This window comes from Arachis stenosperma, chromosome 3 (assembly GCF_014773155.1).
Source record: "Arachis stenosperma cultivar V10309 chromosome 3, arast.V10309.gnm1.PFL2, whole genome shotgun sequence".
Taxonomy (NCBI): domain Eukaryota; kingdom Viridiplantae; phylum Streptophyta; class Magnoliopsida; order Fabales; family Fabaceae; genus Arachis; species Arachis stenosperma.
The window spans coordinates 15,659,735-15,684,223 of NC_080379.1; the positions used below are offsets into that span (position 1 = coordinate 15,659,735).

Consider the following 24,489-nt stretch of genomic DNA (forward strand, 5'->3'; position numbering starts at 1 on the left):
TTTTAAAACACAAATCCAGAACAACCTTAGTACACTATGCATTGTCAATTGTCATAGCAGTGATTAAAGCGAAGGAAAAGGAAGAACGGGGACAAAAATCAGAAGATGAGCACTTTATCATTTCCTATGTTAAAAGGAGGCAAAATAATCATAGCATGTTTTGCCTATTCTTTTTAACTTCTACTAGTAACAAAATTAAATAACACCTTCACACATGGTCTGAAAATTCATTGTAAGCATGCTTAGCTCAATACTTAAATAAGAACTAATTCCTATATATGAATATCATTAACTAGTCATTATATCTTGGGTATAATATGAATATTAACTAGTTAATGAAAACGTTTTGAATAAAAAATTGATTATATATTTCTAACATTTCGATCAATCTTAAATGGTCTAAGATATCAGTGAAGGTGAAGATTAAGGAGTATCAACCAATCATTTAAAATATTTACGTCATCGATAATCAAACATAAAAAAAAATTATTGAGACAATTTATGAGGCTGTATTAAAAAAAGATAAATGTACCAATGTTTGATAATAAGATAAAATAAAACTAGATACCCACATTGGAAGTGATACAAATTGCATATTGTTTTTTATTTTTTCCCTCAAATTTCGTGTGAATCTATATGTATATATTCATATAATATATAAGAACATATAATGATGTAATTAAGGAATGAGAGATATGCAGGCAGCATTATCCATATAACCTTAACAAGGACAAATATATTGGATGTGGACCACATGAATCTTCCATAATCCATAACCTAGTGGCTATAAGAAAATTAAAGGGCTTCCATAGGACTATAGAAGTGTTATGGTAAAGCAACAATATCTCCTATGTCCTACCTCGTGCTAGATGCATCTTACAAAACCGATTTGTTTTTTTCTTCTTGTTTGTTCTTCCTATTCTGTTGGCCACACCAAGACTCTAGCCTGAGGTACCTTTAATCATCTTTAAAAAAGGGGAGAAACTGTGCATTGCATGTGAAGAACTGTAAACATTTGTAGACATATTCTGAGGTTTCTAACGAACCTTCAGCTGTGTTACTAACATGCGCAACAGATTAGTTACTCATTAACTTCTTGGTTCACTTTCTTTCATAGGTTTAATTGGGTTAGTCAATTCCTGTTGACCATTTATTGTTCTTATTAACGAATCAATTGAAACTTGAAATGCGAATGTAGAAAGGCATGAGATCATGCAAGGTATAATTGTAAATGTAGTAAACGGAGCAAAGTTTAGAACAAATTACACTACTTTATCTGCAATAGTAAGAATTGAAATATTTCACAATTCAAATTTTTTTTTGGGTCTTCAATTCAATTTTACTTTCATTTCAATATTTTATGAATTCTTAATACCGTACGTTTTTTGGTGTTCTTTTTTGGGGGGGGGGGTGGTTATAATTTTTTTTTGGTGTTGGGGGTTTTAATGTTTTTTTTGGTTTGGGGAAGTGCACTTTGACTTTTTGTTTTTGGTTAAACCCAAGTGTTTGGGCTTCTGGAGGAAAAGCCCAATAAGCATAAACAAGCCCATCGATGTAGATAAATATGCACGTCTACTATCAAATATTCAAATGGCAATAGATTTTACCTGATGGCTAATCTCTAGTTCTTTAGGCTCTGTTTTGAAATATTGTTCTAAGACATAAATATGGAGACAGAGAGAAATATTAGAGACAGAAACATAAAAAATGGTCTTGTATCTTTTTTTTTAAAATTAAATATCAAAGGAAAAAAAATTAATAAAAAAGTCATTTTTGTTTCCATCTTTTTATCATCTACATCAAACCACCATTTACATTCTTCCAACACCATTCTTGACTAATAAAACTTTTCATCTCTTTATTTATGTTGTATTCTCTATCTCTCTTTCCAAACATTTTTTTGTCTGTGTTTCTATTTATGTTTCAACATTTCTGTCTTGGAATCGAAATCAAACGAAGCATTTAAGGTTGGAAGTTCAAATCCCATCTTGGGCATGAAAAACACTCCATGGCTTAGTCGATCTGCCGTGGATATTTTGATTAACCTGAAAAAAGGGCTAAGAGATTTTGAACAGAGTGGAGAAAAACTGAAAAGCATGGATACTCTAGCAGTTAGCACAATTTCAAATATTGAAGTTTAGGAACCATGGTGAACCCATGTGATTCAACGTATTAGGGAACCATAAATCAGAACTGAAAGATCAATTTAAGTAAAAATGGATGCCAAAAGTTCATATTTAAGTGAGGAAAAGCTATGCCAACTACACCAACACCATCATTTAGTTAACTTGCAGCACACTCTTAACTCCTTACATCACCAACCAAGCACGTAACAAATTAACTAACTAACTGTAACCACTTTAATTAATTCCTAACAGCCGACTGAGTCAGTTATAGAGTTGCAGCTCTCAGCTCAATTAACATTAAGTCCCACGAATAATTTATTATCATCACTAATAGACTAGCTCATTACCCTAAGAACCAAATGTATTATTATCATGACATAGACTATCTCATTATAAGCAGGGAAGAAAAAGAGAAGGAAATTTACTGCAGAGAATAAAACGATGGCTCAAAATTCAACACTGCAGCAAAGATGAATTTAATCTAGGCCATGGTGGAAGTCATGGTCTAGTTGTTGCTTTATACAGAATAAGGAGCAAAACAAACCAGAATTCTAATAAATGAAGAGATCTAAGTTAAGAATATTCAACATCCAAACAGCACCAAGTTAAAAAAGGGAACCAATTGCGGCTAAAAAGGGTGATGAAATTAATTACAACATAGTATGAGTGGCTTTCAAAAACCTCATTAAAACTTGGTGAGGATGGAAGCTTGGATTGTTGCATAGGGATCAAAGATGAGTGGCTCTTACTGTAATTTCCTTCTTGTCATTTATTTCTGTCGTGTGATATTCTCATTCTGCAGATATTTGAACACTCCATATGCAACTGCTCCCGCAACAAACAAGAAAACCGTAGGCGTGAAGGACGGATAAAGATACTTCACAAACAACTTGTCCCACTCTTCTGGCAGGAACCCTGTACATCAAAATTGAGAGCAGGATATTATATCACATAATTATTGGACATACTAAGTTTCAATTTTCTAACAATATTGAGTCAATTATAGATTCTGATTGAATATTAGAGTTAGAATTGACCAAAAAAAAAAAAGAAAGGTACCGGAAGCAGCAAGAGAGATGCCCTCAACAAGAATGACAAGACCAAAACCAAGCCAGGCTAGAATGAAAGCGCTTTCGTTCTTGCTCTGCTCCTTCGCCTCAGCTTTATCCTCTTGTGACACAAACGCGGGCTTTTCCACTGGAGTCCTTCGAATTATGGAGGCTCTTTCTCTTTTACCCTTCTTCTGCTTCTTCTTACTGCTGCTTGTTGATACTGCTGCAGCACTCTCATTGGAATTCGATGACCCGAATCCTTTCTTGCTGGACGGAGCCGGATCCTCAGAATCAGAAGCTTTCTGCGATCTGATTCTGAAGGTGTACTGGCTGGGACTGGGAAACAATGGAACACTGTGTGCATCTCCAACTTTGCCGCTGAAAAAGGAACATAAAAACTGGGATTGTAGCGCCATTTTCCCCCTTTTTGTTCGTTGGACGCTGTTTGAGTGTGATGCTCAGATCAAGTAACCATATCCACATGCTTTCTCTTCCACCTTCCTTCTTTTTTTTTGTTTGCTTGAACTAGTGGGCCTTAGGCCCAATAGAAATCCTAACGTAAATAAAAAAAAATAAAAAAGGACGACTTGCTTTGATTCTGAAGGCAGCGACCGCGTTTTCATCTCCCACATCAGAAGCTCTCAGCTGCACTGCAACTTTGCAACCATCTGCCATGGTAATTCAATTCGATTCTTCGGATTTTAACGCATTCCTTGTGATCCGTTAACCATTCCCATTTCCGTTCCTATTCCACAATTGTGCACTTTTACTACTACCGTAATTGAAATTGTTACTATTATGATTATTATTATTTATTTAATTTTTAACCTTCTCTTCCAAAGTATGAAGTAGGATTCTGATTGCAAAATCGGCATGGTATTATTGTGTTGTGTTGTTGTTCCATTCTAAACCCTGCTATTTTGCATGTTTTTTTTTCTAGGTTCTTCTACAGCTAGATCCGTTTCTCAATGAACTCACCAGCATGTTCGAGCGAAGCACTGAGACGGGCTCTGTTTGGGTTACACTTAAACGATGTGTGTATGTGTGTATTAGTGTTGACTTTATGGTCTGATCAAATGCTTTAGGTTTTAGTTTTTGGCAAAGTGAGTTCTAACTCCTAATTCTTCTTGTTCATGTTCTTGGTGCGCCTTTTAGCAACCTTGAAGTCTAAAGCCGTTAGGAATAAAATGGCAACTGCTGGTGAAGCAATTGAGTATAGATGCCTTATCCGTGCGACCAATGGGAAAAAGACAATCTCTACTTCGGTACGTGTGTATCTTATATATTATGAGCTTATCATTCTCATTTCTCAGTGTGCTTTTAGGAGATTCATGTTAATTGGCAATTTTTTGGTAGTGCAAACTTATATCATAGATAATCTTGTGACTAGTTGTGGCATGATATTCGGCTCCCCCACTTGTAATGATTAAGGGCTCTCAGATCATACTGATTCTGAAATGGGGAAAGTGAAAGGAAGATAGTTGAAGCATCACTACTAGTGTTTTTTCATGATCTCTTGATGGGCATGGTTTACAGTCTCATGTGTTTAGGAATTACTCAAATTTTAAAACCCAATTCTTGTTTGATCATATTTACAGTCACAGAGATCTCAAATTTCATCTACCGTAATTGATTTTAAACCTGAAAATTTATAGAAATAACAAGTCTCTCAAGAGATACTAAACAATATTTGATACCAAACTAACTCCCAAGAACAAAATAGTATTCAGCATGAATTGATCTAAACCAACTCAGTTGTATATGGACTTATGAAAATTATCCGATACATTTGTTATAAATATGCCAATGTTTCCTGCATCAGTTCTTTTCACTAAATAACATTTTTTTTATTGGGAAAATGAGTCGGAGGTGCTGTTGTGCCGGAAATTTCTTAGTTCTGAAACTTGTTTTATTCATTGCATTACTGCTTGCTTGTTTTTTTAACTAGAAATAAGTTGCTCTGCAAAATTCCATGGACCAAGTTTAATGCATTCAGGTCAGGAATATCATATAGTAGTTGAAATATTGAGATCAAAGCATCGACAACAAATACACCTTGAAAATGAGTTAAACAATACATGTATTTATATATAAATACATAGTTACTGATTTTTGGCATACATATGACATTTTTGTAGCATTATAAGTTATATTCCTTTATGTTGAAATGGCTGTAGAATCAAGTTAGGAACATATTTATAAGTGATGCTGTGTTATAGTTAGTAGGCTAATCACACTAGGCCTCCTCACTTACACACTAACATTATAGGATTTAATGACGTCGTTTGATCCATGTAACCGACTCCACTTAGTGGGATAAGGCTTTGTTATTGTTGTTGTTAACCAACCAATTCAACAATGCTAAACACAAGATACTTCATTCAAGTTACAGGACAAGCACACACACTCTTCACATTGCCTAGAACCCAATCCCATGTAATTAGTTAAAATTAAACACTGATGGAGCATCTATAGGGTGTCCAGGAACAGCTGCCTGTGGGGGCATTACGAGTGACTCTGCTGGAAAGTGGGTAATGAGATTGCAAAGGTGAGGATTTGTGAGGCAATTACAGAAGAATTTTGGCAAATTTTCTACGGTATTCAACTGGCCTGGAACAGAGGAACTGAGCATCTAATACTAGACAGAGGATTTTGGGGGGATTTTATATGGTATTCATCTTGGTGTTTTGTCTTCCATTGGACTTTTAAGCCCTATTCTCTAACCCCGAAAAGCGCTAATTTTTGGAGAACTTTTAGTTGGATATCACTTAAACAGCATGTGCCACCCAAAGACCAAAAAAAAATAACGGTTTTTGCTAATTATTATGTCAACTTATTTTCATGTGCACAGATGTTGTTTCCTTTACTCAATATTCAAAATTTCCCACCATTCATTAAATAGGTTGGAGCAAAGGATCACCAGCGCTTTCAAGCTTCTTATGCAACTATATTGAAGGCTCACATGACTTCCCTGAAGAAGAGAGAAAGGAAGGAAAAGAAGAAATCCGCGGAGGCTGATAAGAGAGAAGGCACTTCAAAGAGGCCTAAGAAATCTTAAAGTAATCAACTTTTGATGCCTGAGCTTCTGCACAGACTTCATTTTTTGCTGACTTTATTTTCATCTGCAGGATGCTAGGCCCCCTCAGTTTTATTTTACTTCTTTTTTGTTCGTAGGCAAAGTGAGAAGTGAAGAGAAATAGGAAGAGGAACAGGGAAAATGGGGTCGGGGAGGACTTTTTACATTCTAGAGCAATTTCGGGTTTTAAGGCATGTGATTGATCACATATGCTTTCCTTAAATAGATGTTCATTGGTTAGCAATATCTCAGAATTTTGCATCAATCCCCTTGGAGTGTCTATAAATTGAATCTGTAGATTATATTTATTTTCCCCAATATATTGCATGTTTTGATCTTGTTCTGAGTTAGTATTTGTTGACACGAACTCATTGATCATTATTGGATTTGGAAAATTGGAATTGAAGGTTGAGGTAAGGTTGCTTGATTACAGGTATAATAGGTACTGTTTACCCGCTACATGGCGTGGAGGGGCAATCCAAATAAGATAACTAAATGGTATGTGTCTTATTCATCATATATTCAATTTTGATCTAATATCAATGTGGATTAGCTTTATCTCCCATAAACGAATGTAAGTTCTATGAATGAAATCTTTTATAGAATCAAGATAACAGAAGAGAAGGAAAAGAGAAACTAGATGTTTAGTCACCTAAATCCTACTGCACAATCTCAAGCAGCATTTCATTAGGCAAAGCTAGCTTTTTTGGTTTCCCACGGGTATTCTCTAGTTCGGCAGGTTAAAAACTAATCCGTCGTGGATCAAAAATCTATTTAAAGATTTGCCGATGGCCAATGAGTTGTTGCATGCACAAGATGGAATTCAGACTGTAATACTCTACTATACAAAGCCTTACGCTATAATCGTAAATCAGATGTGGTGGGACATTACGACACTAAAAGCAAGAATACATACATAATATAACTAGAAGCACGTGAAAAAAGATAAACAAAACGACGACCGTTATCACATTCGAAGCGTTAAAGGTAAGAAAACGTCGTGTGTGTATATATATATATATATATATATATATATAAGATCCAGAGTAGATACATAATAAGAATTAGTCTCGACTCTCGAAGAAAAGGTCAGCTAGGACATAATGCAAACTGGAAGAGTACAAAATACATCCTATTTCTCTAAAATAAAATTTCTAAGAGGAGTATACAATACAGCATTCAAACGTAGAGAAATGTACTACATAAAACAAAATAAACTCCGAAAGCTCGCTTTGCTGAAAAGGAATCTTGCACACTCAATGAGATGCGTCACGTCGTGTATTTGTAAAATAGAAATTTTCACAACGGGTGAGAATTCGAAGGTTTTCAGTAGGGTAATAATTCTAAATAGAGACTATATAAAATTATATGAACTCACTAGACAATCCTAGTCTCCAAACTCATAAAGTTCAAACCTAGGGTTATTTCTAATCCAAACAGGGTGTATTCCCTAAGTCACAGTTCTTTCCAACACTTCTCAGCATCTTTAATATCCAATATCACAATTGATCAACTCAGTAATTTAGTATCCAATTTAGTAATATCAAAGACATTTAGTAATCAATGTAAGTTAAACACAATTAGAAAGCAAGTAATACAGATAACAGTTAATCAGGATCAGCAGTTAGGAAAACCAAAGACAATTAAGCACACTCAAACAATGACAATTAAATGCAGTATGATGCGTATCCTATTGGCCGTGAGTTCACGTGTCAGTTAAATTGTCAAAATCCGACACATCTATTAGCTAATCTGGATATCATCTCTCTTGTGTTATCTGATATAGTGCCCGACACACTTTTGGGATATAGTGCCATCCACACTTCAGGGATATAGTGTCCGACACTCTTTTGGGATATAGTGCCCACCACACTTCACACACCGAGAAAATGTGGGAGGGATGAAACCACTGTCCCCACGTAACACCGCAACCACGAAACAAGCCGGATGGAACCACCGTCCTTACCCAGTGAAAATGCCAGATCAATACGCAAGCGGGATAAGACCAACATCTTTGCCAAATCAGTCATTCAAACCACAATTAGTTATAATCATTGACTTTAATAAATTTCATAAGTTATTAAATTCGTTAATCCTAATTACTTATCAAGTACTCAAATTCGTTTTCTCGTGAGCGGGATAACACCGGGGCGGTATAAGACCTCCATCCCCACAACAATTTTCTTCGGTTAACTAAGTGCTTATCCGGTAATAAATTAATTTAATTCGTCATATCATTTCTTAGTGTATTCAAAGCTTAATTATCAGTTATTTAATTCCGTACGGAGATTAAAGAGGGTTACAACCACCCCGGAAAGGCAGAACAATCACAAAAACAGGGTTATTTAACAAAACAAAGTGTGTGCGTGTGCACATCCCTATGCACGCGCACGGATCAGACTGCAATTTTCGTCAGGTGCGTACGCACCACCCTATGCGTATGCACAATGTACAATTTTCTCTTCTTGGTGTGCGTACGCACGAGCTGAAACACTCGTTCTGTGTAGTGCGCATGCACGCCCCTGCGCGCGCAGGCTAAATTTTCTGAGTTTCCTGCAAACTCTGCCGTTTTAGTTTTTTACACCAGTTTTCAAACGCGCATGACTTTTGCTAAAAAATTTGGTTTCCTTCGTTCTTAGACAGTTTTAAAGCTCTCATTGTCATCTTTAATTTAAGATAAGTTTTATTTAAATCCAAACTCCAAGCACCAAGTTATATCCCGTTGAAATTTGTCAAAAATATGTTTTTACTCAATTTTTTGCTTAAGTGTAATTTTACCATTTCCCAATTTATTTCATCCCAAAACTCAACATAAACCATTCTTTGACACTCTCTAGTCAATTTTCAACTCTCAATCGTATCCTAACCATCTAAGACCCAATCCACCAATTCCAAATCAATTAACCATCTCATCAACAACATTAATTCATAAAATCAACACACATCACCCAACATCAAGCATGCCAATGCATAATTCATCTAATTATGGCTTTTGGCCACAATCTCACTCAATAAATTATCAATCAACTTACCGAAATGCCTTCAATCACAGCCTTAGGCCAATTTTCATATCAATCACCATAATAGGCAATCAAACTACAAATTTGCATCCAAACTCATTCATATATATACATATCATTATTCAAACTATCATCCAACCAATTAATCATACTAAACTATCAATAATTCACAACAATAATTATTCATTCAATCCTATCCTAAGGTATTTAATCTAAGTTTTTTTCACATAATTTTACATAATGCTGACCTGAAACAAAAATTTGTACCTTATTGACGGCAGTTTTTAATCTTTAAATTTTCTCTCCAAAATAGATCCAAACCTCAACCAAGAACTCCACAAGCAAGTCAAGCTCCAATTCTCCAATAATCAACTCAACCCAAACGTCCAACTCGCACCAAAACAAGTCCTTGAATATTTTTTCTCCGTCAATCCAAGCCAAGTATTTAAGCAACTCTATTAAATCCAAATTCACTAAATTCCCAACTTAGAATTCATATAAAATGAAAGTTTAAAAAAAAAAGGAAAAAGCCACCTTATCTATACTATTGTGTGTGAATGTAAAATATATGTGAGTTTTTAATATTGTATTCTTAAAAATTATAACTGTTTAATGCATTTGAAAATAAAAATATTATTATATTATTGATTATTTTAAAAAATTAAGTTTTAGTTATAGCATTTATAATGGCCTCTGGTTTAGTTGGACAGCCTGGCAAATAGACATCCACGGGAATTAGCTTATCAACTCCCCGAACAGTACTATAAGAATCGGTACTGAACATACCCCCTGTAATTGTACAGGCTCCCATAGCAATAACATATTTTGGTTCGGGCATTTGCTCATATAATCTAACTAAAGAAGGAGCCATTTTCATAGTTACTGTGCCCGCTGTTAAAATAAGGTCTGCCTGCCTAGGACTAGATCGCGGTACCAGTCCATAACGATCAAAGTCGAATCTGGTACCATAGAGAAGCGGCCATAAACTGGATAGTCTTGACCAATTTGAAAGATCATTTAATGTAGTTGAAATAACTGAATTTTGGGTTGTTCGATCAAGTAAGGGAAACTCAATGGAATTCATAACTGTCTAAATGTTTTTTTTTTATTATCTAAATATTCAAGAATTAAGACCATTCTAATGCCCCTTTTCGCCATGCATAAACTGAACCAACAATTAGGATAAGCACGAAAATTAAAGCTTCTATAAATACGGATATCCCCAATATATCAAAACCTATTGCCCAGGGATAAAGAAAAACCGTCTCAACATCAAAAACAACAAAAACTAGAGCAAACATATAATAACGGATTCGAAATTGTAACCAAGCATCACCCATTGGTTCTATTCCCGATTCATAACTAGAAAGTTTTTCGGGCCCTTTGCTAATCGGGGCTAAAATTCCAGAAATTAGAAATGCCAAAATAGGAATAAGACTGGATATTATTAGAAATGCCCAAAAAATATCATAGTCGTAAAGCAAAAACATAAATGTACTCCTATGAATGTGGAAAATCTAACAGAAACAAATTAGTAGTTGTTATTAGTCGATTGGAATATATGTTATTAGTCGATTGGAATATCGAATTTCTAGAATTCGATTATTTAATCTATTTAGAATTCTATCTAATTTTGAAATTTTTCATTATTCTATCTAATATTAACATAACCTATTCTATGAGAGATTCTTTTATATTTCAAAATCCAAGGTATAATATTATTATGTATAGTATTCTAAATCTAGAATACTAATAAATGCGATATATTAGATACTCAATTTGTGAGTATATTTAACAAGAAATAGAAATATATATATTATTATCTTAGGGTATATATTATTATCTTAGGGTAGGGCTATACGGACTCGAACCGTAGACCTTCTCGGTAAAACAAATCAAACTGTTTATTATAAAAATGATTTGAATTGTTTAAAAAACTCAACATGCATCTTTTTTGCATTGGGCTTTTTCATTAACTGATATTTCGATCAGTTAGTCTACCATCTTTTTTCTTGACAGAAAGAATAAGAAGATGATTTTTTGTGCTCTGATTTTTTATTTTTATTACAATCAAAGAGCACTACCAAAGTGTTTTAAAGAAAGGGGGTTATCCTGACGTAGGTCTGCTTATGGCCTAGATCAACTTAAAGTTTAATGGATTCTCTATTGAACTACTAAAAAAAATTGAAAGTATCAAGAAATGAAACCCTATACACCTTAAATAAGAGAAAAGAAAAGAAAAGTGAATTGAGTACATCATAAGCCTCTCCTCAGTCTACACAAATCCCCACAAAGTTATTTATTAAGTTGAGAAATTTTGAGAAAGGGGGCAATGGCTGAGTAGTATAGGGAGGGCCTTCCATGGGTCCTGGGGCCCTCTGCCACATTTACACTTTTTTTTTTTTATCAAAGATTAGGAGGTTCGAATCCACAACATTTTTAAATGAGTACGATGAGATTATGTCATTTGAACTATTACTCATTCATGCCACATTCACACTTACTTGTTGGTTTGTGACTTTTTAATAGCCCATACACATCAATATTATGTACATGCAATCATATACATATATGGCAATGTAATGTATGATGTTCATTCAGACCCTTTTTACATAATAAAATATCTTCCGAGGTACCCTTCCACCGTTTTGGATTTTTATTTTTTAGTGGTACCCTCAACATTATTGTATTGGGTCTCACTTTTAATAGGTTATGATTGAATGCTGAAGTGAAAACATCTAACTCTCTAGAGTTTGAATGGGAATCGGAATATGGAATAAAACGGTGGTGTTACTATTTTACATGCATATATACAGGAAAGAGGAAATTCACATTCACATTTGTACAATTTCAACTTAAGTCTTAAGTAAACTCTGAAATTGATAGCTTGTATCTGAAAAAATTTCCGAGATTTTAATTACACTATAAACATTATTGAAATTGAAAAATTGTCCATTAGTCTTTCACTCATTTTTGGTCGAATTACTCCATAAGCTATGAGTAACTTTATGTATTTTTTTTTATGATGACTAGACGAAACAACATCATTTTAGTTTTAAGACTAAATATTTGATGGAATAATATTATTTAACTTTAATGGTCATAACGGTTATTTCGTCTAGTCCAGCTTAAAAAAGTATGAGTCATGTCACTCATTGTGATAACTCAATAAAAAAGGAATGAAGATCAACGTGATACAGTTTTTTCCATCTTCAAAATTTTATGGTACAATTAGATTAATGAAGGCTTTTTTAGTGCAAGCGACTAATCTCACGAGCTACCGATTTAATTTAACTAGTATAATTTCACACATATGCAACCACCATTTAGTTTTTTTTATACTGTATCGCAATTTTCTTTTTTATGGGGGGATTATGTTCCTATGCATATTATTATTGTTATTGTTATTATTCTTAAACCATCTATTATTATTTTTCCAATAATTATTGAACTGAGTTAAAATAAAAAGTTGCTCTATAGAGCTCTTATTTTCATTTTATATATGTTGGCACCGTTTTAAAGAAAATTTAAAAAAGGAAAATACATGAACATATATTAATTCCCATTACTGTTATGAATTAAATACCTGATCCCATTCGAGTGATATTATTGGAGGCTGCATTAAAACGAATAAAAATTATTTGAACAAAAAAAAAGTTTTAAATTTAGGTCACACACGCCACGTTCCTCCCCTGCGCAGCTCCGTCACGCCGCCTTCCTCCTCCATGCCGCTCCCTCCGCACCGGAAACACTCATCGGCTAATTTCAAACATGCGCACAAATTGAAGAAAGAGAAAAAAGATCGAGCGAGGGAGGTTGTGAGTCACGCACCTATTACACCGAAGAAGAAATATGCAGCATTCACCATGATGATGAAGTTGTTTTTTTCAATCCCTTCCCTTTAATTGAATTAAATTGAAGTGTGTTTTCGTATTTCATAATTTATCTATGCCTAATGTAAGGTGGGATAAAGCTAAAAAGCCCCATATTGGGAAAGATTCACGAGTTTGGAACTAGGAAACATATCTCCGATTGGAGAGTGAATCATTCACAATTTTTGTAGACAATTTCAGGCATTATTTCAAAAAATGAATTATTTCATATGTTCAAGTAGACAGGAAAGATAAATGACATCTATTTGGCATGTAAGAAGAATGGCCGGATCCACCTGTTTGTTTTCATCAGGTATACTACAAAAGGAGGGGCATTAAAGGTCATCAAGGAGATGAATGGAATGTGATTAAGGAGTAAAGAAATCTTTGTGGGAGAAGCTAAGTATAGGAGGAGAATTGATGTCCGAAAAAAAATCACTACGCACGATGAAGATTCTAAGGAGTCTCCTGATGGAAAACATAAAAAAAAAATTAAAGAAAAGGATATTGAGGTGAACGAGAAAGGGAGAGTTGTTTTGTAACACCGTGGAAGTGAAGAACTAGAATCTCATAGAGAACCGTTGGAGTTGGGATGGGATACGGTGGTAATGATGCCACAGGGGCTACGAGAGGGCAGAGCATGACAAGGATAGAAAGGTAATTACCATTGAGGATTTGGATGAGTGGCATGAGAGTTTTTTGAAAACGCGAACGTATAATCCTTGGGTGTATCCATCAGTTATGGTGAGTGTGAAATCTATGAGATCTCAAACAATTAGTAACAAAGCAATCTCTAAAAGAATAGAGACTTGGGAATATGGAGATAAACGGAGAGAAGGGATTCATTTGGTGTTAAACAAAAGTACAGTTGGGACTGGGTTGAAGCATACAAGGCCCAATATGTTAGTAGGATATGGCGGTGAAGTGGTTGTGTGATGCGACGGAGAATACGTCATTGTGCATTTTAAAAGGGCCTTCTTAGCTTGCTGGCTGCTGCGGGCGACAGTGAAGAGAGGGGCGTAGCTGGTCATGGAGTTCGCAAAGGGGTTGATGCCACGGTGAACAGCGCTGACGAGACGGATCTGGGAGCAGCGCGGAAGTCAGCTGCTGGTGGCAGAGGTGATAATATCTGTGCTGAGTTTGATGGCGTGGAAGGCAGGAAAGAGCGTGAAGCCCCTGATACACTCAACGAGCAGAATCAAGCCAGAAAAGAGATTGGCGGAGGTGTAGAGAATTATTCGAACAGCATAGCGGAGGAAAACATTCCACCAAGTGTAGTTAATGAGATCTACGCTAGTTTGGAAGGGAGTGGTAAGTAGTATGTTGGCATATGTCTGATGAGGGGTGATGCAATGTAGGATTCAAATTTAGAGGATGAGAATACAGTGGTGGAGGAAACTGGGTTGGAGTATGAAGGAGCTGTAAGAAACTTAGAAGAATTGAGGGACTCAAAGCAGGATGTAGACGGTGAAACTAATCAAGATGAGCATAGAGAAAATTGGAATAAAGATATGGCTGAAAATAGGGTTTCTTGGGATCTGGCAGTCGAATCAGAGCTGTTTTATATGTCGAGAATGAGGACATTATGGCTATTCTTCAAACTCATAATGAAGTATTGGCACAAAAAAAAGGCAAGTAAAATAGAAGAGAAAGCAAGAAGGAGATGTCCCAAAAATTGGATTAAGGTGTGTAATAAAGTTTTTAAATGATTTTAGTTCGTGGAATATGAGGAGTTTAGGAGGTGTTGAAAAGTGAAAATGGTAAAAAATTTAAGCGTAAAAATAATGTGAATATGTTAGGATTGATAGAGACAAAGAAGGAGATGATTACTAAGTTTGATGTAGTACAATTTTGGGGTAATGATACGGTGGGTTTGGAATTTGTGGGATTGGAAGGTGCTTCTAGAGGTTTATTAATAATGTGGGATGATATGATGTTTATGTTGAGTAATTGTTACAAGGAGAAGAGATGGTTGTGTATAGAAGAGAAATTGACAAAAAATAATTTTTATTTGTGCGGTTTGCTTGGTGTATGGTGCATATACAAGGGAAGAGAAGTTTGCTGTGTGGGAATAATTGAGTTTTTTTTATCGGGAATATGTCAAGTTCCTCTTTGCTACATGGGTGTCTTCAATGAGGTTGTGCAATTGGAAAAAAGGTAAGAGCAATATGGAACTGGTGGATATAGAGTTGAATGACCGTAAGTGTATGTGGTTCAGGAGTCAAACGTGCAGTCGAATTGATAGAATGTTTGTGAGTTTGGTTGCACTTGGATGAAAAGGAATGATAGAATCTTCAGGAATCAAGAAACGGGTGTTGCAGGAGTAGTCAACAGATCGATTAGGAGTTATAAAGAGTGGAGTGATATTTGATCTTTTGGATTGTTGATGGCTTTTACCAAAGATGATTAGGAAATAGTTTATTTTATCTGTTAATTACTTTTCTATTGATACTCTACCTTGTTGTGCTGAACTTTTTGTTTAAAAAAAAATATTTGAACAAAAAAATAAGAGAGTAAAAATGGTTGAAATCAAATTTACCCTTTATTGGAAAGAACAAGTAATAGATGATAAGCTAAGTTTGCATAACATGGTTAAAAGGACAAGCAAAACTGAACTTTTGTGACTCAACCTTTTAGGTATCAAATGCATTACACCATTACACGCAGGGGTGACAAATCGACTAAAATCCATCGGGTCGACCTGCTTAACTCGTCAAAAAAGATGGGTCGGACTGAAAATTTAAAATTGTCATAACTAAAAAATCCGTCTAATTCACAAAATTTGGCGGGACGGGGCGGACTTTTTTGGCGGGCCCATCATTTTTTTATTAAAGATGTTCTAAGTTATAATTTGGATTATGTTCTATGTTTAATTGATTAGATACTTAAGAACGTTTAATTATATGTTTTGGATAATATTTGTTTTGTTTTTTATAATGTTGATTTTATTATTTTGTTTCAAAAATTTTGGTTGATAATTATATTTATTACATATTTAAAATTATAAAGACTTTAATGCTTGTGAATTTAGAAATTATAATTTTTTTATGTCTTTAGAAATTATGAATTTATTAAAATAATTGTGAAATTATATATATTATTTAATATTCAATTATTTATTGTTGAGTTTGGAAAACTAATATTTGATTAAAATGATAAACAAACATTATTAGAGAATTATAAATTGTTTATATGATTATGGTGTGCTTGTATGCAGGGAAATAATTTTGGAAACATGGCCCAATGAACTAATAATCAAATCCATGAACCAAATATGAGAAAATAAAGAAATGAGCCCAAAAATTCACAAGCCTCATATAGTTATCTACTCCCACTCTCACTTACTTGAACCCCAAATTCATTCCAATTAATTTCATTGAAACTTCCACCAAAAGCCAAAAGTCCTCTCTTCTCTCTCCTCTCCTTCACTTCAGTTATGTCGTCCATCAAGAAAGAAAGAAAGAAAAAGAAAAGTGCAGTAGCTTTGTGGGTTGAAGGACAAAAAACTTATTACCAAGTTTAAGCAAGTTTCAAAGTTACAACAAAAGAAAGATAGCATCCGGTCAGAGCATCTTCAAAAGGTGTTTTCCTCATTTGTGCTACACCAAGAAACTAAGGAGAATCAGATAACACCAAGAACTAAACAAGCATCAATGAAGAAAGTGAAGTCCAACGTGATAAGAAGCTCATCAACGCTCAAAAGCAAAATTTGGAGCCAAAGCAAAGCTCTACGCTCAAGATTGAAGAAGCTAGAATAAAAAGGATGAGAGAGAATGGGTAAGGTGCATGCAACAGATTTGGATCTCTCTCTCCTCACTGTCAAAGCCGCTGCAAGCTCTGAAATGGAGAAGAAGACAGCATTAGGGTTGAACCTGATTCAACTTTAGAAGCTTCACTTTTCTATAATAAGGGTGAACAACCAAGGTTTGAAGGCAAGGAGAGTAAGTAAAAAGCACTGTGTTCAATTCTCATAGCTATCTAAGTTGATTGAGTTCTTTTCCTTCATGTTGTTCATTTAGTATTCTTTTTCTCACTTTAGTCTGTCTGGGTCTCATTGAAAAAGGCAAACATGGTGAGGTTTGTAAGAAAAAAGCTAATGAGAAGTAAAAGGCAGTGAGTTAAACAATGAGAAAAAATCATAAGATGTCTTAGAGGTTCTTTGTACATCTTTCTGTTTTGTATCATGATCCTGTGGGGATTCTCTTACAAGTTGGGTTAGCACTTTTGCTGTTGAAAGTTAAGTTGAGTCCTAGTCAAATTCAGATTGAGTTAGAATCTGGATTTATCCCAGATATGATTGGGTAGATCCTAGGAAAACATTAGTGTATGTAATCTTGTAAAATAGATACTGAAGTTCTATCATGATTGAAATGGAGACTAGATGTAGGCTACATTGCACTAGGTAGCTGAACCAAGATATATCTGTGTGTTACTTCTTCTTCTCTTCTTCACCTTAGGTTCTGTTACTCAGGAGACAAAATGAAAATGTCTCTCAAATATTATGAGATAAAAGTAAAAATATCTTCTGAGTTCCTCTAAAAAGGCAAAAGTAAGATTCAGCAAAAAAGAAACTAAGATTCAACCCTCTCTTCTCTTAGCCACTGATAACCATCATTTATTAATTGAAAAAAAAATTGGCAGGTTAAGACCGCCAACCCAACGTTAGGCAAGATGGGGGAAGAATTCAAGACCACCCCACTAGGCGAGCTGGCATGGGGGCGGGGTGGCTTGTTCGCACGGTACTAGAACAATGGAATTTTTTCTCAAATTAAGTAGGAATAATTGATCATTTAAACAAAATTCTGATGGTGATCCAGATTAAGAATTGGCTTCTATCCCATAATTTCATTAGGATATTATTTTCTTACCTTTAACGCTTTGAGTGTGATAACAGTCGTTGTTTTGTTTATCCTTCTTTCATAGGTTTCTAGTTATATTATTATTTTTCGAATTCTATGCATGTATTTTTACTTTAATGTGTCATAATGCCCCACCACCTTTGATTTACGACTATAGCGTAAGACTTTGTGTGGTAGAGTCTTACACAAACTCCCGTCATTTGTCTAAGTGGACTAATGAGTTAACCACATGATTCTAAAAATTAGACCGTACCGGCCGGTCGAATCAGTCCAACCGTGAATCGACGACATTAACGGTTTGGTCAAACATACAAAAATGTCAAAATGAAAACCAGTGAAAAACTGGTGAATCGGCCGAGAACCCGCTAGTTTGGTAAAAACGGCGTTGTTTTTTAATTAAACGTTTAGATGATCTGACCCTAGCTGCACATCTCACTCTTTAGTTTTCACATCTCACTCTCACACTCAAGCTTCAGACCTTTGAATCACTCCCCCTCCTCCAACCCTAGTTGCTGCCACCACCGGTCCATTGATTCACTGCCGCCGTCTGTCCGTGTAGCCACTGCCCCCAAGTTTCCAACCCCTGCTCTCTTCTTCCGCGAACTCTCGCCCATCCGTCGTCTTCATCTTTTCACCGGCATTTGGACGGCATCATCTGTCAATCAACGGTTTGTCGGCGTCGCCTTCAATGGTCAGTGGCTCGGTCGCTTGTTCTTCACTTTATTTTTAGTTTTTTTTTTGTTTTTTACTTTTTTTATGCTCAGTGGTTCGAAGCTTGTAATTGTGTTTTTAATTTTTGGTGAATGATTACTCGCTTATTGATTAACTTTGGTTCTACTATGCTGTTATTTTGTGTGTCAATATGTTATGATTTTATTATTTTAATTTACTGATTATTAATTATTAAATGTGTTGTGATTATTGATTAACTTTAATTTTAATATGCTACTGTTTGGTGTGCTATAGTGTTGCTGATAATAATACCTCAATCTTTGTTTACTGTTTGATGATAAATTTCAATTTTGATGATTCTGTTATTGAATTACTGCTTGATGATAAATTAAATTGTCTATATTACTAAATCATTGTTCATTCTTGCTCTTCTATTTCCATAATTATAGTAATTTATCACTTCAACAAAAACTATTTTTTAAATAGAAATTATTTTAGACAAGAAGAATGATATTTTAAAGAGTAATAATCATAAGAAATTGCTAAAGTGCTAATTATTGTATATGTGAGATAAGTTTCGTTGTGGCATAAATATGGAGATAATTTGAAGGACATAAATAACTTTAGTGATTTTTTATTTGATTTCTGAAGATAAGTAGTAAAAATGTATCAAATTTGTAAGACAATTAGATCATGAAAAATTATATTCTTGTGACAGAAAACTGGAGAAAGAGTGAATGCATATTGCTGGGCCTTAGATATTGTCAAAATGGCTCTAAAGATTTTTGGTATATTGTTTTGCTTTTTATATTTTCATATGGCTCCAAATATTATTAGTAAGTTGCTCATTTAAGTAAAGTAAGCTTTTATTTATATTTGATGACATTATTATTTTTCTTGAATCGTGTGATTTTTATATTATAGCCAAGTTATAGTACTCTTTTTTTTTGTATGTATTTTTTCTTCAATTGAGTTGAATTTTTTTTATGATTAAATAAAAAAAGTTATACTATGGTGCCGAAGAAATTTTTTTTCAGTAGGTATTGAAAGTAGGTGGCGCATTTTAGGAATTGACGCGTGTGAGGGTTGTCTCGATGATTCCCGATAATTCCTACCGCGTGTCCAGCGAGTGATAGAGGTAGATAATAATATAGATGCAGAAATATTTTGTTAATGATGATTAATTTGTTGTTGGGCTTTTTCTTAGGGGTCTAAGAAATATGTGGTATGACATTTGAGGTCCAATAAATATTGGATGTTAACATATAAAAAGGTAAGGTCCAAGAAAATAAATAATGATAAAATAATAGTAACAATAGTTATAAAATTACAAATTACAAAATTATATATTATGTTTTACATCTAACTACAAAATGATAAACATAATTGACTTGTTATAGATTAAAAATCCAAAGTCTTAAAGTCTCAACTCTAAAATTTAAACCCTATATCCTACGAAACACATATAATTCAATCATTAAAAACCTTACATAATAAATATTAAAACCATAAATCCTAAATTATACAGAGTGAAAACACAGAATTGAAATTTTAGGAGTCGAGTTAAACGTTGTCTCATGCTTATAAATAATTTAGACATTATACTTTTCAAATAGATGACACTTATAATTCTTTCTAGTAACTTTATAATTTTTTTTGTGACTATAACTATACAATATTTATTAATTTTAAAATGTTACAAAATTTTAAAAAAGACCACAATGTTTTATATTTTAACAATATTTTTATTTTTTTTTCTAAATTCAAATCATTGTCAAATAGTACAAAAATAAAGAAAAATTATAAAATTAAAAAATACTCACTAATTTAGAATAATAAAAAAATTTAAATAATTTAATTTATACTAGATTTTGTCCTCTTTAAATTAATATTCACTCATTTAAAATTTTAAAAGTATTTTTTAAAAAAAACTAAATACACATCATTAAACCCTAAACTCTTCAACATAAACTGTAAATACTACATCACAAGCCCTACATCTAAAACCCTTAACCTTAACACATAACTTTTCAACCCTAAATCCTCAACTACATATTCTAAACCCTAACCACTAATTCAAATTATCTCTATCATAACCTAAATTACAAATCTTAACATACTGAATACTCAATAAAAAATACTAAATAAATAACCTTTAAATACTAAACTCTAAAATTTCACTCAAAGCCTTTCAACTTGTTCATAAATTTTAGTCTTTAATTCTAAATTTTAAATCCGTAACCTTTTAAATCTAAACAAGAAGCTATAAAACCATACAATAATAATAATAATAATAATAATAATAATAATAATAATAATAATAATAATAAGGACTATGCTACCGTGTTTAATTAAATTTTTTTCAGCAGTTCTAAAATGAATTAGACAGACTATTTGATGAACACGTGTTACCTTTAAAGTGGCATGAAAAGACAAGTGAGTAAAAGTAGTAGACTGCAGGATTGGTCGGTGAGAAGTCAAGTAATTATCCCAAAAGTTTGTGTTAATTAGAAAGTGTTTATAGATCGGATATTCTCAAAAATTACAAATATCAATTTCATCCGTACACTAATAAAATTGGATTGCGGATTTTATATAGGTATCCGCATATCCAATCTACATATGTTAATTTTCACTTCAATCAGCGATCAAATTTAAAAATAAAAAAATGTCTGCATATGTTAATTTTCACTTTAAAATTAAAAATCCTTGTATTATTTTAAATTAAATAAATTATTCAAAAATATATTAATTTGAATCAAATAGAATTAACCATTTATTAGTTTATCATTATAGAATAGTTAAAAATTAACTAAACACAATAATATCTACATATGTTTTAATTAACTAAACACAATCTAATTGTATATTTAAATTACAATATCAAATCTTTTAGAGTATTTATTTTCAAATCATTTAGTTTATACTAAATATTTGTCAACTTTAAATTAATATTCATTAATTTAAATTTTAAACTAATTTAAAAAAAAAAACTAAATATACATTACGAAATCTTAAACCCTAAACATTAGACTTTAAATTTTATACCCTTAAATTTTAAACTCTAAACACTAAACCCTCAAGAACATATCCTAAATTCAAATTCCAAATCCAAAATACCCCAATTCTAACCTAATTGTAAACTATAAATCCTTAATTATAAACTCTGAATACTCATCCAAAATAAAATACTAAATAAATAACCCTTATAGTAGTACATTTGTTTATCTTGTTTAATTAAAATTACTTATTTTAAAATTTATTCTACAACATTAATTACCAATAGTTTCAGATTTAAAATAATTTCAAATTTTAAGTTTTTTTAATTTTTTAATTATTTCAAATTCTGAAATTTATTCTACTATCTTTGTTTATTTCAACTTTTATAATTCCACACTAATAATACTATTAGTCTTATCTTTTAGTTTATATTCTTATCATATAATTTTATATTCTCAAAATTCATACTTGTTTTAATCTGCAATCTTAAACACTTTTTTTTTTTTGTCAATCTCATATAAAGGCTATCAATCTACAAAAATATAAACGTCCAATTCTAGCCAACAAATAAAAGAATTTAACTTTCTTTCATATTCATCAATAGGACTACACATAGCCCACCATTACCAAAAACGCCCAACATATTACCCATCTTCATTAACTCATAATCTAACACCTCTAATTAACCCACTTTCCGATAATTTCTGCTCCTTCTGAGTCTCTGTTTACGTGTGTCAACATGGCACTGCCAGGCGTCAAGCGCTCCAACGGTCCACGCATCTTCCTCATCTGCATAAAAAATTTGGCTTCAACACAATAACACTGGCCAAATAAAAAATGCAAGGTCACATGGCTCCACTAACATATATGTTCCTTTCTTGAATTTTGTTTTCTTTATAGAGACGATGATAACATATGAAAACTCAAAGAGGAGGGAGAAAAAAGCTTACGTGAAATAGGGAAACTTCTGAACCTCTTTTTAGTTCATTATTGTTCTAATAGTGCTACGTTACTGTATTCTGTTTGGTCACTTTATAGCGTAATTTTTGTGAACACAATACTACTAATTTGCTTATTTGATTGTTGTTCAATTTTTCTATGGACATACTCTTGTTACTAAACTTAGTACCTACATTGTTTTCGAGACGTTCACACTATATATTATAGTAGTAGTAGATAGAATTTGATGGTAATCTTCTTATTACTGCCATATGAAATTATATTATATAGGATGTATCATTACGTAAATTATATTATTTTTAGTAGCTCTTTTTGGGAGCTCATCTACACACTCATGGTCATAGTTGATAAGAGAAAACCAGCGACACCCACAAAACCCAATTTCGTAGGACTGTACATAAATCGGATCAGATATAACCTAAAATTCTATTCAATTCGTACTACACTTATCAAATTGAATACATTATTTGCACTTTTTGAGGTCAGTGCGTAATTTAAAAAAGTTGTTTTAAGACTTTGTTTGCCTATTTTTATAAAAAAATAAGTCTATAGACTTCATTTTTCATCTATTTAACCTTATTTATTTCTAAAATATTATTAATAAAAATTCTTTTAAATAACAAAAAAATAACATGATATTTAAATTTAATTATTTTAAATTAAAGTTACAACTAAAAAATTAAGAACAAGATATAAAAAAATTCATAAAAACAATCCACTAAAATTCATAAAACAGCACTTGGTGAAACACTGAAACAACGTATTAAATCAGCAATTCAGCATGCTAAAATAGCAAGTTTCAATTGCCACTATATCAGCAACCATTCATTTCTATTAAAAAATAACAAGCGAGAAAATTAGTAAAATATATTAGAATAATTTAAAAGAAATAATATAAATTATTATACAATAACACACTGATTATGGTATTTTAAAAGTATTTGTATACAAATAATATTTAATTTATTCTGGTGATTTATTATTTAAAAATTAAAATTAAATTACCTGATGAGTTGAAGACGATGGAGACAATGAAGATGAAGGAGCCGTGGTCTGATGGAGCCGCTGGAGGAGACGACCACCGCCGATGGAAGAGACAACCAAGCCGCTGGAGCCTGGAGGAGACGACCTCGCCGCTGGAGGAGATGATCGTGCCGTTGGAGGAGAAGACGAACACGTTGAGCTGCTGATAGAGGAGACAACCACCGCGCCTATGGAGAAGACAACCTTCGCCCACTGCGTTGATGGAGGAGACGATAATCGTACAACTGGAGGAAACGAGTCAAACAACAAACTTATGAGACGACGGAAGAAACGCGACTATAAATGAATGCTGGTGACGGTGGAGTGAATCTCGGTGATGGAAGTGGAGCCGATTAGAAGTGAGGTGAGGCTAAGAGTACTGAGACAGTGGGAGTGTGGCTGTGGGACTAGGTCTGGGTAAGAGTCTGAAAGAGGAGAGACAAAGAGAGCCTGAGAGCAGTGACGTAAGATAAAATGAAAAGATGTGATATTTTATGTATTAGATAATTTAAAAAATACTTATTATAGAGGAAGTTAAAAATATTTTAACCTAAAAAATTTATTTAATAAAATTAAGAGAGAGAAAGAGAGAGAGGGTGTTAAAATTTTTAAATTAATAAAAAGAATCACTACCATCAACCTATTAAATTTGAGTAATATCAAGTGAGAATTAAGAAACAAACCAAAATAATAAATTCAAAAGTTTTTTATCTTTCTTTATATAGTGTTTTATTTTAAGTAATTTTTTATTGGATAGTATTTAAATGACAAATAAAATAGTAAAAAAATTCGCATTAGTTATAAAAACTAATGTCATCCTTATAGTACG

At 33.1% G+C, this 24,489-nt stretch overlaps 2 protein-coding genes and 1 pseudogene across 8 annotated transcripts; 1 reads left to right on the plus strand and 2 right to left on the minus strand.

Moving 5' to 3' along the window:
- Nucleotides 1–1,786: 1,786 nt before the first annotated feature.
- Nucleotides 1,787–3,665, minus strand: LOC130967402 (protein LPA2). 3 transcript variants are annotated; one of them, XM_057892244.1, is made up of 3 exons: nt 3,186–3,665; nt 2,876–3,041; nt 1,787–2,045 (listed from the first exon to the last, which is right to left on the minus strand). In XM_057892244.1, exons 1-2 carry the CDS (start codon nt 3,592–3,594, stop codon nt 2,896–2,898), a joined length of 555 nt encoding a protein of 184 aa, XP_057748227.1. In that variant the 5' UTR covers nt 3,595–3,665; the 3' UTR covers nt 1,787–2,045; nt 2,876–2,895. The 3 variants fall into 3 exon arrangements, with proteins under 3 accessions (XP_057748227.1, XP_057748226.1, XP_057748225.1); XM_057892243.1 differs by having other exon boundaries at nt 1,787–2,057; XM_057892242.1 differs by lacking the exon at nt 1,787–2,045 and having other exon boundaries at nt 2,598–3,041; nt 3,186–3,664.
- Nucleotides 3,584–8,307, plus strand: LOC130967403 (signal recognition particle 14 kDa protein-like). Of its 5 annotated transcripts, none has more exons than XM_057892248.1 (5): nt 3,584–3,854; nt 4,119–4,212; nt 4,334–4,443; nt 6,081–6,237; nt 6,688–8,307. In XM_057892248.1, exons 1-4 carry the CDS (start codon nt 3,852–3,854, stop codon nt 6,234–6,236), a joined length of 363 nt encoding a protein of 120 aa, XP_057748231.1. In that variant the 5' UTR covers nt 3,584–3,851; the 3' UTR covers nt 6,237; nt 6,688–8,307. The 5 variants fall into 5 exon arrangements, with proteins under 5 accessions (XP_057748231.1, XP_057748229.1, XP_057748230.1 ...); XM_057892246.1 differs by lacking the exon at nt 6,688–8,307 and adding an exon at nt 6,307–6,671; XM_057892247.1 differs by lacking the exon at nt 6,688–8,307 and adding an exon at nt 6,353–6,671.
- A 1,628-nt stretch (nt 8,308–9,935) lies between these two features.
- Nucleotides 9,936–10,662, minus strand: LOC130965560 (NAD(P)H-quinone oxidoreductase subunit K, chloroplastic-like; annotated as a pseudogene).
- Nucleotides 10,663–24,489: the final 13,827 nt, after the last annotated feature.

Excerpts from the sequence above, each read along its gene's own strand:
- LOC130967402 (XM_057892244.1), bottom strand. The coding sequence starts at position 3,594 with ATGGCGCTACAATCCCAGTTTTTATGTTCCTTTTTCAGCGGCAAAGTT. Across the intron at positions 3,042-3,185 it reads CATCTCTCTTGCTGCTTCCG|GGTTCCTGCCAGAAGAGTGG; the intron begins GTACCTTTCTTT and ends TTTGATGTACAG.
- LOC130967403 (XM_057892248.1), top strand. Across the intron at positions 4,213-4,333 it reads TTGGGTTACACTTAAACGAT|CAACCTTGAAGTCTAAAGCC; the intron begins GTGTGTATGTGT and ends TGCGCCTTTTAG. Across the intron at positions 4,444-6,080 it reads AAAAGACAATCTCTACTTCG|GTTGGAGCAAAGGATCACCA; the intron begins GTACGTGTGTAT and ends TTCATTAAATAG.